The 18,944-nt window shown below is 35.5% G+C and overlaps 1 protein-coding gene across 3 annotated transcripts in view; it reads left to right on the forward strand.

Moving 5' to 3' along the window:
- DTL (denticleless E3 ubiquitin protein ligase adapter) overlaps window positions 1–18,944 on the forward strand; it is a 38,159-nt gene that overhangs the window by 11,709 nt on the left and 7,506 nt on the right. For all 3 annotated transcript variants that reach the window (XM_089909442.1, XM_022593282.2, XM_089909451.1), the window contains exons 6-13: window positions 1,730–1,795; window positions 3,012–3,124; window positions 4,382–4,455; window positions 6,349–6,452; window positions 6,765–6,869; window positions 9,506–9,618; window positions 15,101–15,190; window positions 17,592–17,727. In XM_089909442.1, coding sequence (XP_089765568.1) covers window positions 1,730–1,795; window positions 3,012–3,124; window positions 4,382–4,455; window positions 6,349–6,452; window positions 6,765–6,869; window positions 9,506–9,618; window positions 15,101–15,190; window positions 17,592–17,727 — 801 coding nt within the window. The remainder of the gene's footprint in view (window positions 1–1,729; window positions 1,796–3,011; window positions 3,125–4,381; window positions 4,456–6,348; window positions 6,453–6,764; window positions 6,870–9,505; window positions 9,619–15,100; window positions 15,191–17,591; window positions 17,728–18,944) is intronic.

Below are 18,944 nucleotides of genomic sequence, written 5' to 3' on the forward strand. Positions count from 1 at the left end.
TATAAATAGAACCACACAATATGTTGTTGGCTTCTTTCACTTAGCATAATGTTCAATCTTATTTTTCTCTCTTCCTCAGATTGAATGATTTCTGTTGATCTGTCTTCAAGTTCATAGACGTTTTCCTCTGTTCTCTCCATTCTGCTCTTAAGCCTATCCAGTGAATTTTATCATTTCAGAAGTTGTGGGCTTGGGTTCTAAAATTTCCATTTGTTTTCAATAAGTTCTGTTTGTTACTCTGCTGAGATTTCTCATCTTTTCATTGATTATGAGTGTCTCTTTATTTCACTTGACAGTAATATCTCTTTTACAACCAGACCTGATAAATCAACATCTGGGTTGTTTTGAGGCTGGCCTCTGTTGATTTCCTTTCCCTTGAGAATGACGCATTTTCCTGGCTCTGTATATGGCAAGTAACTTAAGATCATACCCTGGGCATTGGGAATGGTGTGTTGGACTCTGAATTCTGTTATGTTGCTCAGGGAAGAGTTGGTGTTTTTGTTTTAACAGGCAGTTAAATCATTTAGACTCAAATAGCATAATGTCAAACCTGTGGGAAGGCAGTCAGTTCAGAAGATCGGATCTCAATTCAGTTCTTTAAGCCTTAGTTGGAAGCTGCTTTTAGCTTTCCTATGCACATATGGTTTGGGGGTCAGCCAGAGACTTGGGCTAAGTTTAAACACAGAATTAGGGTTTCCCTTTCTCTGCTGTCTCCAGGCTTCCCCACTTCCTCTGGCAGCTCTTCTTGCCCCTGTCCTCTTTTCCTAGTTCCTCTGGCTTGAAAGATGGTCTTTTTGTTGGCACTTTGGCTGCCTGGTTCTGATGCTACAACTGTGGCTGCCCTCAAGGTAAAACCACAAAAAATCAGGAACTTACCCTAGGCCAGTCACTTGCTTCAGGTGTGACTCCCTTACAAAAATTGTATGGTTTTGGTCAATGTCTATATGACCCTCAAGTAGCTGTTTTTTGTATTTTGACCAGAGTACTTATCAAATTAATCCACCTACAATTTGATAAGTGCTCCCTCTTTCATACAGGAAGCAGAATTTTTTGGTTTAATTTTAAAGAATAAAGAATGACAGATAAACTGGAGTTCCCCTGTGTTCCCTCCCCTGATCTCACCGCTCTCCTTCCATCGCCAGAGGCAACGCCTTTCACAAACTTTATGTGGATCTGGTTTGTATCTTTATACTGAGACAATACAGCTTGGAGGTTTGGAATATGGGCTCTGGATACATACTGCCAAAAATAATAACCTTTGCAAGTTACATATCCTCCCTATGCCTTAGTTTTGCTTATCTGTAAAATGGGGATAATAATTCCCACCTAATAGGGTTGATAACAAGGATTGAGGTCATTTATAAAAAAGCACTTAGGATAGTGTCTAAAACTTAATAAGCACTCAGTATATTTTGGTTATTGCTTATTTATCGTTATTCTTACTACAACTTTATAGTATAGTGTTTCATGTGGTTTTAAAGAAAATTTACAGAGAGGGATTATTCTATCAAGCTTTTGCTCAACATAAGCATTTTGAGTTCTTTATAATCCTTTCCCTTCACAGCTTTGTTTTCTTATTTGTGTTGAGCTATATATTTTATCATTTTTAATCTCCAGTGCCAATTACAGTACCTAACATATAATAGATACTCTAGGAAATTTAAATTGAAATATATGTGTCACTGACTGGTTTTGTTAACTTCTTGATAAACTGTTTGTGTGTCTGCAGCTGTCTTCTGTACAGGTGGAAGAGATGGCAACATTATGGTCTGGGACACCAGGTGCAACAAAAAAGGTAATCTAGTTCCATTTTAATTTTGATATATGTGGGATTGTCCCATAATAATTCTGAATGAAAGAATCAACTATTTCACCTGATTACCACCAGGGGGCACATGTTCATAAACCCCAATTCTGCTCTGTTCAGTTCTCAGGATCTTAGTGATTGTTTTAAGTATTACCCTCCATATTTACCTCATATTGTTTTTTGAACTATAATGCCATTTACCTAAATTATTGATGGAATTGAAATTATTAGTACATGATCTTTTATTTTAATTTTAAAAATTTGGGAACTTTTAAGAATTGGATTAAATTAAATATAATTATACTCACATTGCCCCATGATGCCATTAAGCAGAAAGCAATGATCATCTCCCTGCTTCACTTTTTTTAAAAAACATTATTTTTAATACACTATTTTTTAGAGCAATTTTAGATACACAGCAAAATTGAACAGAATGTACAAAGAGTTCTCTCTGTACTGATATACCTCCTGTCCCTACACAGCCTCTCCCACTGTCGACATGTCCAACGTCCAGGCAGAGTTGGACATTTGTTACGATTGGTGAACCTACTCTGACACATCATTATCACCCAGTGTCCGTCTGTACTTTACATTATGGTTCACTCTTGGTATTATGCATTCTCTTGGTTGTGACAAACGTATAGTGACATATACCTACCATTATAGTATCATACAGAATAGTTTCTCTGCCCTAAAAGTCCTCTGTCCTCTTCATCCTGCACGCCCCCCCTAACCTCTAGCAATCACTGATCTTTAACTATCTCCATGGTTTTGCCTTTCCCAGAATGTCATATAATTGGAATCATACAGTATGTAGCCTTTTCAGATTGCCTTCTCTCACTTAGTAATACGTATTTAAGGTCTGTTTATGGCTTGGTATCTCATTTTTTTTTAGCACAGAATAATATATCATTGTCTACATATGCCACAGTTTTATTCATACATTCCCCTACTGAAGGATATCTTTGTTGCTTCCAAGTTTTGGCAGTTATGAATAAAGCTGCTATAAATATCCATGTGCTTATTTCCTTTTTATACATCATAATCTCACCACAAGAGATGTCGTACAGTAGCCCTGCTGGCTTCTAATTTCACTAATTTAATAAAGAATATAATTAATTTTGACATCTTATATATAAATGTTACATTCAGCATGGGAATAAAGTTCTGAAACCTAAACCATTTACCTTGGAATATTTTTCAGATGGATTTTATAGGCAAGTGAATCAAATCAGTGGAGCTCACAATACCTTAGACAAGCAAACCCCTTCAAAACCTAAGAAGAAACAGAATTCAAAAGGGCTTGCTCCTTCTGTGGTAAGGTTTTATAGCTGTATACATGTGTGCAGATCTTGACAGTAGCATAGAGTCTTACTTTAGGGAATTCGTTGGGCATAAAATAGGAGCTAGAGATTCAGTCAATGAATGAGAATCTTCATTTCCTCTTGATGTCACTGGCTTATTGCTTAATACCAGTTCAGTACCTATGGTACTGGTACTCAAACTCTAGTGTGCAACAGAGTCACTTGGGGAACATGTTAAAAATTCAGTTTCCTGAGACTCATCCCTAGAGATCTCCATGCATACACATCATCTACAGTATGATGTGATTCATTAGGAAAGGGAGATGGGTAGTTTGAAGAAGCATATTAAGTACCATGATACAGTATTCTGTAGGGGAAAGGAATCCCTGTTGTTGTTTTCATAATACAAACTGCAGAAAAGATACGGGTTTTTTATTATTTTTGTTTTTTAATATTTGGCAAAAGATTATAAAGTATTTTGAGAAATATTGGGGTAAAATATAGTACCTCTTTAGCATATTATAGTCAAAGCTCAAACAATGCCCATAATACAGCTTTTTTCTTTAAGAAAAATCAGTGTTCTTACTTGAATTTGTTTATTTTTCTAGTATTCTTGGTGTGTAGAGTCTTAGTTAATATTTTGGGGACGTGTGGTTGCTAGAACATTAGGACTTAAAATTACACGGGCATGAATGGAAACTGACAGGGTTAGCATGTGATTTTTGGAGGCCAGATGAAGTTAAAATGAGTAACATTTCAGACTTTTCATCAGATTCTTAGCCAAGAAAACTTAACAGCAATTAGGAAGTAAAACTCTACTAGCTCCTTTAGAGTTTTCATAGCATGTAACCATCTTTCGTTCACAATTCTTTAGACACTCGTATATGACAATCTGGATAGACAGCAACATTTTATAGATGAAACAGGTACAGGTTAAATGAGGTTCCTAAGGATAGACAGTAGGGATGATTTCAAATAGAGCTAGTAGACTTAGACAAGTACTAAAATCTTATGTTAATCACCAGTTTTTTCTTGAATATGAGTCAAAGTGTTCATACTATGTAATATAACATGATGTTTAGGTCACTTCCTTGCTAAAATTCCTTCTTGGTCTGCATATATATCTGACTAGGATTATTGGAAGGGCAAGATCTAGTCATACTCAGTTTAGGGGAAAAAGCCATCATTTTAGCACCTTGGTCTCTTGATAGTGAAGATTGTTATACCCAAAATAGGATTTCCTTCTTTCTTTTTCTTCCTTGTGCTGTAGGATTTCCAGCAGAGTGTTACTGTGGTCCTCTTTCAAGATGAGAATACATTAGTCTCAGCAGGAGCCGTGGATGGGTAAGACGAGTCTTTATTTCTTGGTTCTTTTGGTGAGCTGTCTTTCATGAACTGGGATGGGGAAGTCACCTAGACCCATTATAATTCAATGTGTGTGCTTTTAACTTTCAACATAGTGAGTACCCAGCTGAGAAGAGGAATTACAGATCACACTGGAAAATATCTAGTTAGGACTCTTGCTCAAATAATTAAATGAGATAATGTATCACACTTAGCACATTTCTAGCACATAGGAGTGTTGGCTGCTGCTGCTATTAGAGAAGCTGGCTGGGTAACTTGCTTGCCTGTGCAGTGTAATTTAATCAAGGATTCTTATTTTGAGGAGCAAAATTTCTGTTACAGGCATATATCAGAGATATTGCAGGTTTGGTTCCAGACCACTGCAATAAAGCTAATATCACAAAAAAGTGAGTCACAGGAATTTTTTTGGTTTCCCAGTATATATAAAAGTTATATTTATATTATGCTGTATTTATATTAGTATATTATAGTTTATTATATTACTATATAGTTATATTTACATTATAGTCTACTAAGTCTAGTAGACTACTATAGTCTACTATAGTCTACTAAGTGTGTAGCATTATGTCTAAAATAATCAATATACAGACCTTAATATAAAAATATTTGATTGCTAAAAAATGCCAAAATAATTACAATAGTAGCGTCAAAGATCACCAATCACAGATCACTATAACAAATATAATAATGATGAAAAAGTTTGAAGCATTGGGAGAATTAGCAAAATGTGGCACAGAAACATGAAGTGAGAAGATGCTTTTGGAAAAATGGCACCTATAGACTTGCCACAAACCTTCAATTCATAAAAGAACGCAATATCTGTAAAGCACAATAAAGCAAAGCACAGTAAAATGAGGTATGCCTGTATTTTGGATTTTGTCTTTTCTGGTTTAGTAATATCCTAAAAGGAGGAATATGATTCTGGACATGTAACTGGCATTTCTGGGAGCAATCTAACTAGATTGATAGGCCTAAAGACTTTCATATACTTTCCTTCTATGATTGCTTTGAATTTTTGGCTTCCAAATAAGTTTGTGATACTTCTTGATTGTTTGCTTTGTTGGAATTTAAGTTCATTGAGTATAGGGGCTCTTTCTTTTTAAAATTCTCTTCTTTGCCCCGTTTTTGCCCATATCTCCCAAGACATACCCCCCTTCAAAAGTTTTAATTTTAACATATGATGGCTTAATAAACTAGAATTTCTATTGTGTCCTCTGGACACTTAAACTCTTCTGTGGACTGAATTCTCAGGCACAAATGTAGAATTATCTAAAGGTTATTAGTTATATTTGTAAATGGCTGTGAAAGCTTTGCTTCCAAGGATACTTCCCTTTTATAACCAAGCTTGTGTTTTCAAGTTGCCTACAAAGTAGATGTAGAAAATTAAGAAAATTATTCCAATAGATGATATGAAGAAATACTTTATTTCACAGGAAAATTTGTTTAGACTAGATTACTTAAGGAGTTAATATATGGAGATATAACCATAGGGACAGAGCTTAACACTTAATGATGTCAAAGGTTACATGCAGAATGTTAAAGGCTTAGGAAGTGCTTTTTTATGAAAACAATGAAACAATGACTATCAGCAGTCAACCTTCATCTTCCTTTTCCGCTCCCTTGAAGTAAACTCAGGGCAACCCATCAGTGGGTCAGATCACATCTGTTTCCGTTCTGCCAGAATTGTTAGCCGGACATTGGAGACAAGAGTACAAGATAGTTCAATCTGTTTCCCAATGACATATCCTCACTGTACCTGGTTGATGTGCCAGAGGAATTAGATTAAAAGTCATTTCATATTCATATGTACTTGAAACTGATTGGTCTTGGAGAAGGACTATAAAATAACTATTTCTTTACCTTGGTTTTTAGGGTAATCAAAATATGGGATTTACGTAAGAATTATACTGCTTATCGGCAAGAACCCATAGCATCCAAGTCTTTCCTGTACCCAGGTAGCAGCACTCGAAAACTAGGTAAGCCTTTGCGTATTCATTAGGACTTTTTTGTAGGGCTTTTTTGGATATGTAAGTTTTTGTTAAAACTTTTAAAGTAAATATCAAGCTAGTTTTCAGCAACTATTATTCTCTGTTGACTTGAGAAACTAATATATGGAAGTATCTTTTTAAAGTTCAAAAGAGAGAAACTCCTAAGAATAATTTTGGTTTGTATATACTTTAGGGAAGAAGAATTCTGATGATTCTTGTGAAATGATCTAAAAAGATCATTTTCACCTCAGTTCTACTCTCCTTCATCAGCACATGCTAACTAAAGTTTCCTTTTTCTAGGATACTCAAGTCTGATTTTGGATTCTACTGGCTCTACTTTATTTGCTAACTGCACAGATGACAACATCTACATGTTCAATATGACTGGATTAAAGACTTCTCCAGGTAGGAGCTTAGTCATTCAGATTCTCTTTCCTGGAAACTAATAGGGTTTTTTTTGTTAATGAGAATTTAATGTTGATTTTTTTTTTTTTTTCTGTACCAAATTTATGAAGACATATAAGGACTTTGGGGTCTTCGATTAGTTCCAGTGATGTTTTTATAGATGTATTTACCTTGTGACGATTTCACAAGTGAACAGAATCCTGCTCTGTGTGGTAACTTAATAGTGAGTCTCTCCCGAAATTATACCCCTTTGGGTATACTTAAAATTATCTCAATTTTTGTGGGATAGAGAAGGCTGTTCTGCCCGGGTTTTGTCCTATTTGGGAGCTGTTCATTAAAATTAGGGGACCTCTGGATGTTTTCCCTAACCTCACCTTTTTATTTTTCTTCAAGAAAATTATAAGTGGAATCTGACTTTAAAGCTGATAAATAACATTTTAAAAAATCAGAGTTTTTCAAGCATACTCTAAGAGGGTTATTTGAATTTCATCATTTTAAGAACATTATCAATTATTTAAGCAAGCTGCATATTTTGTAACCTACTTCTCAGGTATAGCTCTGTCAGAAACTGACTTTGAATTCTATAACCAATCCCTAGAGCTACCCAGTTCCCAGTAAAGTAAGATGTGTTGATAAAAAAGAAATCTTAAAATTGTACAGAATTTAGCTGGGCTCTTAGAGAAGTTTCTAAAGACTGACCCCTAGCCATTGTTAGGACTTTGGTATCTGTGGCAGTTACCCAATTGGTATTTTCAGTGCCCTGGGTTAGGCCTGACGTTGTCTAAACAAGAATAAGAGTATTTGGAAAAGGGAAGAGGTTTTATAACTTTGCTTGCTGTCTTCGTGAATAGAATTAGAACTTGGACAACTTCTAATTTATTTAGCCGTATAAAACAGACTCTTTCAAATTTTTCCCTAAAAGATAAAAGCCTAATTATATTATCAGATGTCCAAGAGCTCTTTCTGTATCATTTTGTTATAGTGTGGCACCAAAAGGGGCTTTGAATTTAGTTGTCCTTCTGCCATTAAAACAAATATGCCCAAGGCCACTTTACTAATAATTTAGTAACCTTTTTCCTGTGCTCCTGAAATAATTTGATTGGCTCTCATATATAGATAGGTAGGTAGGTAGATACATAGGTATGTTCCTTAGAAATTGAAAGACAGACGTGTGTGTGTGTCTGTGTGTGTGACACATCTGGTAATTGCTCGTCTTTTTCAAAATTTTAGAAAGGGTCCTGGACTCAATACTTGATCTCCTATACTTTTAATTCACAGAATTTTATTACACTAAGTGATGTTCATAAAGATGACTCTGAAGCACTTTAATGAAGCATTTTAAAAGCCCGAACTGTCAAAGATTAAATTAAACTAATTAAAGCCAATATAGGTTTTAGAAGGATTTTTCACATGGCTTGAAACATTTACTGTGTACTTTATGTTGGCTTTCTTAGACCAGCAGAGGGCAATGAATACTTACGCGTTTAGTGGGAAATTTGGTCTATAGTTTTCCATTCGTAGCTAAGAGTTGAGAAAGATGAACAATTGTAGTTTTGGAGTTGTAGTCAGAATAAAGGAGCCTGTTTATTTTGTGGGGATTTATCTATCATAGTAGCTCTATAATATGTGTATCTGAATTGATTCATATCCTGCTTAACTTTCACAGTAATAGTATTTGATGTGGGGGTTATTTGATGTGCAGGCTTTTTCTTAAAGGCCTATAAATACAAAGTTTTTTTCCAGTGTTATTCTAGCAAAAGGAAGGGATTTTTGTGAGTACTTACAGAAAGCTGTTAAGTCCCTTAATTCTTTTTTCCCCTCCATTAGAAGATTGGAGTGAAATATTTTTTCCTGCCTAAATGTATCCTTAAATTTTCTAATGACTGAGATTTTTTTCTTTTATTTCCTAGTAGTATTCTGATGCCAGAGGCCTCAGGTTTTGGTCTCCTTAGGATAAAAGAGCTTGTCAAGCACATTATGCTAGATTGGATAGTGAGACGTCTAAACCTAACCTAGTTGGAGTATCTTACAAATGAATATGTAGCTTACCCCACTTCAGCCTATTTAAAGTGCTAGATTTAAGGTTACCACATCTCAGATAAGCTATCCATAAATCTTAACTCTCCTTTCATTGATTTTTACCTGTTCATACAACAAATGTTTGAAGATCTCCTCTGTTCAAAGCATTATAAGGTCTAGTGAGGAAAGAAAACGATATTTATGAAATTTATCCTTAAGATAAGTCTAAGAGGAGGAAAGACGAATGTTTAATGCAACGGAAGAAACCTAGCCTAGGGTGGGGAGAGAGGGTCTAATAAAGGCGTTTTACTAAAGGATTGGACCCCAGCTCCATTCTTGTCCTTTAAGAATATTTTTCATCACTTTCTTCTCTACAGCCAGCTCCATACCAAGTATTTGGGCTTAGATTGTGAGATTGGGTGTAATATAAAGCCTCTTTCTAGGATTTCCATTCTTTCCCTGCCAATGTCCAGTTCTTTTTTATTTGGTGACTAGCTTGACCATCTGCTTCAGTAATCAGTACACTAATAAAACTTGTTAGAACATGTATACTCCTCATTTATTTGAAAACTGGAAATAACAAGAGCCAAGTAATTTGATTTTTTTTCCTCTGGCAGTGGCTATCTTCAATGGACATCAGAACTCTACCTTTTATGTTAAGTCCAGTATTAGTCCAGATGACCAGTTTTTAGTCAGTGGCTCAAGTGATGAAGCTGCCTACATCTGGAAGGTAAGTTACCAAACTTTCCCCACAAAGGTGAGGCTGAAGTATTCTTGCAAATATTTCTTCTGTCCAAGGGGAGGTAAGGTTAATGTAAACACATACTTTAACTTTTCTGTACCAGATGTTTAGTAAAAATTGCTTCTTGCCTCTTAATATAGCCAAAACTTCACTCTGATTCTGACAGAAGATATCACACTTTCATGGTCAGCTTCTTAGAAATTGACAGTCCATATCCTCCAACAGTTTTACAGATTATCAGGAAGTTGAGAATTCAGAAGACTGGAAAGAATCTTAAATACTTTGTCCTGCTTCCTGGAAAAACATGCTGTTCTGCCTTTCTGCCCTGTGTTTTCAAACTCTCATTCAAAACACAGTGTTTGGATCCTAGAATCCTACCCCCGAATCACACTTGAAAAAAACACTCACTCAAAAATATTCATATAATAGTTGTGTTCTTTAGTCTCCTCTAAGTGGCCAATCTTCAGGCTATTGAAATAGATGTGGTTGCTTTGTTAGTTTTGTATATCTTTAATAGCATTATTTATTCAATTATTTATTTATTTTACAGATTTCCCACTTCTGTTACAGAAATTTATAATTTCTTTTTTTACATTTTAAATAAACAGTGGTTCTAAAGTGACTACTCTAGGCTAAGAAACGTAATGCTGTCAATTTGAAGTCAAGTGGAGAAAATTGAAATATAAGTAGCACTTGCTGACCACTGGAAAATGCCTCTTGTGGAATAATTAATTACAGAAATGTCTGAGTTCAGAGAAGGAATAAGAGCATTAAGGCATTGTTTTCCTAGGGCTAGAAATTATTATCTTCCAGATTGCCCTATAATATCATAAACTTCCTTGATATTGGTGAATTGAATGATCAGAGTTCACACATTTTGGATTTTAGAGTCATAATGTCTAAAACTTCATAGACCTATAGGTTCAATATTATCAAATTCCTTCTCAGGAGGAAATTGTATCATTCTTAGTACTGCCAATCTCTAGAAAGTCATATCTTTAATGCAGGACGGGGTAGATCCTGTCAGGTATGAAGCATAATTCTTCAGCTTAATTTCATCTGGTCCTGAGGGAGGTACTAAAAAATGCTTTTTCTATATACCTCTAGGTTTGCAACTCTAGTTGCAAAAATGCAACACTACCTTATCAAAAGCTTTAGTAACAATAACCTAGATGGTCACAAGGTGGAGATGTTGTTCTATCCAAGATGCCTTTGTGTTGACCTTACCTCTTTTTCTTCAAGCACATTTGTTGTATTTTTAAAATGAAAAATTTGCTTATAAAATATACAGTTGAGAACCCCCTCTTATGGTAAGAGTTTTTGCATAGCTTCCTGTCTATAAAATTCTTCTGACTTGAGCTTTAGACTTTATGTGACTAGCACTAATGTTTCTGTCGCATAATCTGGTCTTATGCTGTGTATTTATTGTCTTTTGGTTTTCCCTTTCCCCTTCCCTCACTGTTTTACCTACATTTCCCTTCTCTACTTTGGTTCCCAACTTAGAGGATTTTATTCCTACCAAGGTCTGTATCTTTTTAAGTTTTTTCTTAAAAACAAAATTTCAGACATACCAAAAAGTATAATAAAGGATTATGCAAAAACAAAAAAACTTTAGGCACTGATCATTTTTTTAAATCATTTAAAATCAGCTTCTTAATTATATATATATATAATTATATATTATGTATGTGTGTATGTATAGTCTTATTGCCAATTCTTTAATTTGTTTCCTGTGTTTTGTTTTTTTCTTTTTATTGCCAAGCCTTAAAGTTCCTCCCTAGCTCTAGTACGAATGCTTGCTTTTTTTTTTTTTTTTTTTTTTTCCTTCTTGGTTTCAGTAAATCAGGGTTGAGGGATGCTTCCTCTCTTTAAAGACATGAAGTAAAGATACTTGGTGGTTCATTAGTAACCCATTTTCAGACATTCAATCAGTAGGTATCACACACATGGGTGATCCTTTCTGAATTCTAGGCTGGGTCACATGTCGGTGCTGAATGATGTGGTTCAAACATGATGTTCTCCTGCCTGTCCACACATAACTCAGTGTGCAGGTTCTGATATTTGAGATCCTGGCAAACTTAAAGCTCCTAAAATTGAATGTGCCTAGTGAGGTGGCTCAGTTTCTCTTTTCCATGATAAGGAAAAGTGGGAGGGGTGTAGTTTAAAAAAAATTGCACACAAGCTGAGTATTCAGGCTGTTAGGTCAGAATTCTCTCAGGTGTTAGGATTCTCCTATGCCAAAAAAGCCCATGGGCCCAAGAAAACAGGGTGAAAGAAGGGAGTTTTAGATGTCAAGACAGAAGAGAATGGCCTTTTAATCCTCACCACTGGCCAGCAAAGAGGAGGTGTAACATAATTAGACTTTCTGACACTGAGGCCTAAGACTTAAGAATTAAAAGATTTAATATTATGTTATTTTTCTTTTTTAATTTCCTACCCCTTGTCCTCCTCTTACCCCTACCCACCTCCCCTTCCCTGGTTCATTTCTGGTAGAGCCACTGAATAGTATTGAAGTGGTTATAAATAAACTGATTTGGCACCATCATTCTACCACTGATTGGCAAAACATTGAGCCTGACACTTTAGGAAGTGTAAATGATCTCATGGCAAAAATGAAGATTAGGTTTGGTTTCTAACTGGGCAGAGTAAGGAGGTTTTTTGAGGAAAAGTGCTGATCTTTTTTTGCATGTTCAAGTATACAAAATGTTTTATGAAGTCTATAGGTTAGAGCCAGTTACTTCATAGTTCTGGGAGCTTTAACTTCGGAATTTCTCATGCCTTGAGTTGGCCTTTATTCTATAACAAGTAAAATTTGTAAGAGAGGACAATTTTCTGTGTTTTGACCATTCTCAGAATGCATAGATGTTTAAATGTCTCTTGGATTTAATAGTCACCTCTTCTTGTTTGAAAGTAGAGGGAGGTTTTTAAAAAATGAAATTATCATTGTGATAATATTTTTATAATAATGAAGTGACAATAAATAAAAACTTATTTGAATAAAAATGAAGGATTTAAAAGTCACCTGAGTTTCATTAGAAGAAATTAATCTTCTTTGAAGTAGTCACCAAGTATAGTTTACCATACTAGGATAGTCCTCAACTGTGAAAGCACTTGTTACTAACGTTCATAAAAACTTGTTGGACATCAGTTCTCATTCCAGCCCACAACATGCCCTTCCCTCCACTTTTTTTTGTTGAGATAGAATTTGTATAATGTAAAATTCACCATTGTAGTCACCTTAAAGTGTACAATTCAGTGATTTTTTTTTTCACATAAGCACAGTATTGTGCAACCATCCCCCCTGTCTCATTCCCAAATATTTTCATCACCCCATACCCTTTAAGAGTCACTTTCAGCTTCTGGCAACTACTAACCTATGTTCTGTCTCTAGGGATTTGACTATTCTGAACATTTCCTATAAATGATCTTTTATGCCTGGCTTTGCTTTCACTTAATGTTTTCAAGGTTTATCCATGTTGTTGCATGTATCAGTACTTCATTCCTCTTTACGACTGAATATTCCATTGTATGTATAGACCTTGCTTTACTTATTTATTCATCAGTTGATGGAGATTTAAATTATTCCACTTTTTGGCTTTATGAACAAAGCTACTATGAACATTCATGTACAGATTTTTGTTTGAACATGTCTTCAGTTCTCCTGGGAGTGTATACCTAAGAGTAGAATTGCTGGGTCATGTGGTAATTAATTCTGTGTTTAACTGTTTGAGGAACCTTCCCCTCACTTTTAATGCTGTGTAAAGTACCTGGCTCATGGTAATCATTTCAATAAATGCTGACTTTTGTTACTATTATTATTCCTGCCTTATTATCAAATTGTAAAAAGTTTTTCTAACAGGTCTACCCTTTGTGTTTTTTTTCTTTTAAATCCTATAGATAAATGCAGAAATGTACATGCATTCTATTGGTGGATATTTGTTTTTTCTTGACATTAATTTTAATCTTTGGTATAGACAGTCAGGTTTTCCTAGGTATTTTAATGCCTAGGAAAATGAGGAAGGAGCAGGATCATGAAATAAAGAGCTAGAAGCAACAGGCAAGTAAACCAATGGAGTAAAATAATGTGTTGTTACCAGGGAGGGTCAGGAGGACATGAGGATTTCCTCTTCCTTTTAACTTGCTGCTTGCAGTACTCCTTGGGCCTTGGGTAGAGAAACTTTATGGGCTGGGGCCATAAAGAATTTCTGTGACTTGAGATAGAGACTATCTTGAAAGTCTTTTCTAAAATATGCTACCTTGTGAAAGAATGAGCTCTTGTTCTCTGTGGCATTGTAGGAGTAGGCAGCAAGTGAGGTCCTTTTAGATCTCAAGAAAAAGCCCATCAAGGCAAATTAGATTCTGCTCTTTGTCTTCTTCGGCTTTTTGAATCATTACATATATGCCATTTAACCCAAGAGAGGAGTAGTAATAATTGAGTTGGGTAACCTTATGAATCAGTGTGTCGAATCTCTTTAACTACAGTCTGAGGAGTCCATTAAGCTTACTTAGTAATTCTCACAAATATTCTTCCCAGAATGCCTCCACTTTCTTCATACAAATGAGCAATGATTCAGAGCCTCAGGAAAATGAAAAGAGAATAATTTCTCTTTTTCAAACATGTGCTAGTAATAGCTGTGTGAGTTTGTACTCCATGTTGTGCTGATTAATGCCCATGGCCTCTGATAGGGATTGACAGCTCTTGAATGAGTCAGCTGTCAAATGCACATCACTAATGGCATCGAATGAGCGTGAAAATATTCTTAGTCACATGTGTAGTACTGCACAATGTGACCCTTCTTTATACATTAAAATGTATTGAGATGTGGCAATACTTAACTTGAAAATTCAAGATTTCTTTAAGCAAATGAACTTAAATAAAATTTTAGAGGAATTTTTTTTCCAAAATGGATAAAAAGTGCCATGTAGAATATAGTTTATACCCCTTCAAAATGAAGGAGTATAACTTTGGGCTTTCTTAAAAGTCAGTGAGTCTTCTTTTGGAAGAAAGACTGTCCTCTTGTCCCAAGAGATCTGCTAGCATGTCTCAGGTACCTTCAGGACTTAGTAAGTGCAGCGTTCCTGGAAGTAGCTGACTAGAGAAGATCTAAAGCTGTCTAGGCTCCACTTGAAGTGTACTACCTAGTTGCTGAACCTTACCCTTTCAGTCTTGAATTTTAGTCAAAATACGTATAGCTAAGTTGTCCTGATTTGAAATAAGACCTGTCCTGGTATCTAAGCTCATATTGTTTACTTATTTTGGCTATTTTCATTCTGTTTTCTCAGATTAATGACAGAAATACTTTCATTGCCCATTGGGACTTTTTCTGAGGTATGAGTAGGCATGTCTAGGGGCTTTTGGTAACAACCCTAAAGCTCTCTAAGGTACAGATATGGAGAGATTCGAAGCCTCTGTCTGGGAGACCTACCACTGCTCTGCTGACTTGTTTTTTTCTTTCTGATGTTGTGATAGGTCTCCATACCCTGGCATCCTCCTACTGTGCTCCTGGGTCATTCTCAAGAGGTCACATCTGTGTGCTGGTGTCCATCAGACTTCACAAAGGTTTGTAGATGAATCTGTGGTTGGTTTAAAAAGTAGATCACAGGTTTGTAGGTTTTTCCAAGGTTAGCTTGAGAGTTAATACAGACTTTTATGTTTATATAGACATTTAAAAGATCTAGAGGCCATCCAGAATCTGTATCATCATTAATCACACATATTCTATTTTTTATACCAATAGATAAACTGTATTATGCACTAAAGAATAAGTGGATTTCTTAGTTCCCTAGAGTCATTCGTTTCCTAAACATAGGATTTAAGTTTTTAACATTAATAAAATTTCATTTTTAAGTCGAAGGTAAAAAGAAAATCTAAGGTGAAAACTAGTGTTTCTAACTTTCTACATATTATCAATGTGGTGTATTAAAGGTAACACCTTGACTGTTCTTCACAGTCCAGTTTGGGTTCTCACATGCCTGAAAAGTGCTTACTGTGAAGTCTTAACGTGTTAGGCTGTCTGTGACTAAACTAGAGAAGTAGCTCCAAAGTATTTTAGACACTTTGAAAAGAAGAAAATATACTCACTTAAAAATTATTTTAATAGTGATACTAAAAACAAGTAAAAAACCTGAAAGGTAGAAATCCCAGAAACATAAACAAACTCCACATACATGTAGGGATTTCATATAATAGTGGCCCGAGTTCCACTCACTTCTCCAGGGCCTACCTTTGGTCCTTGGGTTATTTTGGGTTTGCAGGAAATGTCCCTTCTGTGGAGAGCTCCTTTTTATCTATTATGTTTTGAAGGTTTGTTGCCTATTATTCCCATCTGTTTTTTTATCTTCCGGAATCTTCTCATGGTCTGATCTACTCATGGCATCCCTGCTAGCTTTCCAGTACCGCTGTGGATTTCCTTTTATTTCTATATCCCTATATAACCATTTCTGTGATGAGCTTCATGATAGACTTTTTTTGAAATCATTGCTTTAATCACCAAAAATTACACCCTAATGGCATTTTCCCTCAAAGATTCCCTGTGATTTCCAGTGAAACGTCTGCTTTTAATGTGGAATTTTATATCTTCATAGAACTTACTGAGATGATTTTTTTTTATTATTCAGTTAATTATCATCCTTTTCCATCCATCATATATTGCCCTTATCTCTTTGCACAGAAAAGACTCAAAGGAAGTAGCAGGGCTGTTTACTCATACCAATTTAATGACCACCTTTTTAAAAGGTTCTTTAAAATAATTTTGTCCCGAGCCTAGAATTAGGAAGATAAAATACCGCTTTAAAAAAAAAAAAAAAAAAAGATTTACACTTTGAAATTGGAAAAACTTGGATTTAAATTCTAGCTCTGCCACTTAATTGTGGTGACCTTGGGCAAATAACTTTATTCCCATTTTGTAGATGAGGTTATTTGAGTATAACGCTTTTTATATTGTGAGAATTAAATAAGATGAACATAAATTTTCAGACACTCAGATTTAGTAGTTGCTCTGTAAATAATAACTTGTTTATAGACTATAGAATAACTGGGGATTCCAGGCATTTCTTTTGAGCAGTTAAATATGTGTGTCTTCTTTTGGCCTCCCAGTGAGGAAAGGAAAAAGCTGCCAGCTTCTTGGGGACCAAGACTTAAGAGAACGTGTGTTCTTTTTTTTCCTCTCTCTTTAGTTACTGAAATAGAGAAATTATATAAACAAATGCTGGGGAATAGCTCTGGTACCAGTGGCCATTTGCCACAAGCTCTTCAAGCTGGACTTTCTCTGCCATAAAAGGCTTGGGACCAAGATCAGGAATGGTTAGATATTTTTAAAGGGGCAAAAGTTATTTTTAACTTTTTTCAGTCTAGTGAACGTGTCGTTTTCCCAGATTGCTCCTTTACCTATCTGAAAAATAATCTTAGGGAAAGGTTTCATTCTACTTGCCACAGCATACTAGAGTCATGGACTAAATCAGATCTTGGGAATAATCCCATTACTTTAACAATAAGCCAGAACTTGAGGAAGTCAGAGGAAAGTCATACAAATTAAATGTCAGTGACATACACTGACTGATCTTTTAAGAGAAAGAGTAAAAATGACATCTTAATTTAATTACATGTTTTGTAGTTACACAGAAGGTGATAAAGATAATGACTTGCCCAACTTCTTGAGAATAAAATGAAATGAACCTGGTTTTATAGTAGAGCTTTAGGTAGATAAGAAACCACTGGTCACAAAAGTCATACCAGCAGAATGTATATAAAGAAGAAACTAAAGGATTCACTACTTTGGAAATCTGGAATGATTCCTGAAAGCAAGGAATGAAAGTATCTGACCTTTCAGATAACATTTTCTATATCCTGTTACATCAGGCAGAATAATTCTCTAATCATCAGCCCTTAAGACATACCTGTTTTTTACTTTGTCGTGAATCTTTGATTGAAACTTATTAACTCCCTTCCTGGTTCTCTGTAGATTGCTACCTGCTCTGATGACAATACACTGAAAGTCTGGCGCTTGAATAGAGACTTAGAAGAGAAATCAGGAGGAGATAAACTCTCCATAGTGGGCTGGGCCTCTCAGAAGAAGAGAGAGGCGAGAGCCGACCTAGGTAAGTACCCCATGCATTTTTCTAAGTTTTTTAATGGTTTGATTGATTTAGTTCTGTAGTACAGATGGTGAGCTAGATTTAATCTTATTTTGGTATGTTTTCAGAGGAAAGCACCGTCTCATTGACATTCTTTTTAATATATGTTTTCTGAACACTACTGTGTTTATCATCTACACAAGGCACTGGAATACACCAGTAGATTTATTTTTTAAGTATTTGTTGAACATCTACTATGTTCTAGGCACTGTTCTAAGTTCCTGGGGATTCTGCAATAAACAAAAGATTCAAAATCTCAAAGATGTAAATGAAGCTTACATATTAGTGTGAGAGTCAGCAAACAAGTTAAAGAAGTAAAATTTGTCAGATAACAATATGTGTAGGGAAAAAGGAAAGAAGGAATGAGAGAGTAGCAAAGCATGCTGTTAAAATTTTAAATTAGGTACCCAGGGAGACCTCAATGAAAAGATGGTATCTGAGTAAAAAAATTGAAGTAATGAAGTAGTAAGCCATATGGATATTTTAGAGAATGTTCTAAGCAGACAAAACAGCAAATGCCAAAGCCCTGAAGCAGGAGCAGGCCTGGCATATTTTGTGTTCCTCAAAGAGGCTAATGTAGCTGTAGTCCCTGTGGCTAAAGCGGGCAAAAGAGAAGAGGGGAATAGTAGTGGAAAATAAGGTTCTTGTATGATTTTGGCTTTTATTCTGACAGACAGAAAGCTGTTGGAGGGTTTTGAATAGAGAAGTGTATGATCTGACTTTTCTTAACTTGATCATTCTAACTTCTGTGTTGAAAACTAATTGTAAGGGGATCAGGGTAAAAGCTGCAAGCTAATTTAAAAACTCATTGAAATAACGCAGGAAGCAATGATGGTGACTTAGACCAAAGAGGTAGCAAATGGTAGGACAAAAAGTCTTCAAAATGTGGATATATTTACATGATGGAGCCAACAGAATGTGTTGTGGGACGTAAGGGAGAGTTATCAAGGATAACTTCAGAATTTATGGCTTGAGAAGCTAGAAGGGTGGAGTTGCCGTTAACCTATATAGGAATCACTGCAGGAGAAACAGGTTTGGGGGAGGGAACAGCTGGGTATGTTGTTTGATATTGTTAGACATCTAAGTGGGGATGTCAGAGAGGCAGTTAGATGTTTAATTCTGCAATTTAGGGCTGGAGTTGTAAATTTGGGATTCATCATCATATTGGTAAAAGGTAGCTA

This window comes from Delphinapterus leucas, chromosome 1 (genome assembly GCF_059928025.1).
Source record: "Delphinapterus leucas isolate spDelLeu-1000000601 "Yukka" chromosome 1, BTC_Dleu_Yukka2, whole genome shotgun sequence".
In the NCBI taxonomy this organism is placed as follows: domain Eukaryota; kingdom Metazoa; phylum Chordata; class Mammalia; order Artiodactyla; family Monodontidae; genus Delphinapterus; species Delphinapterus leucas.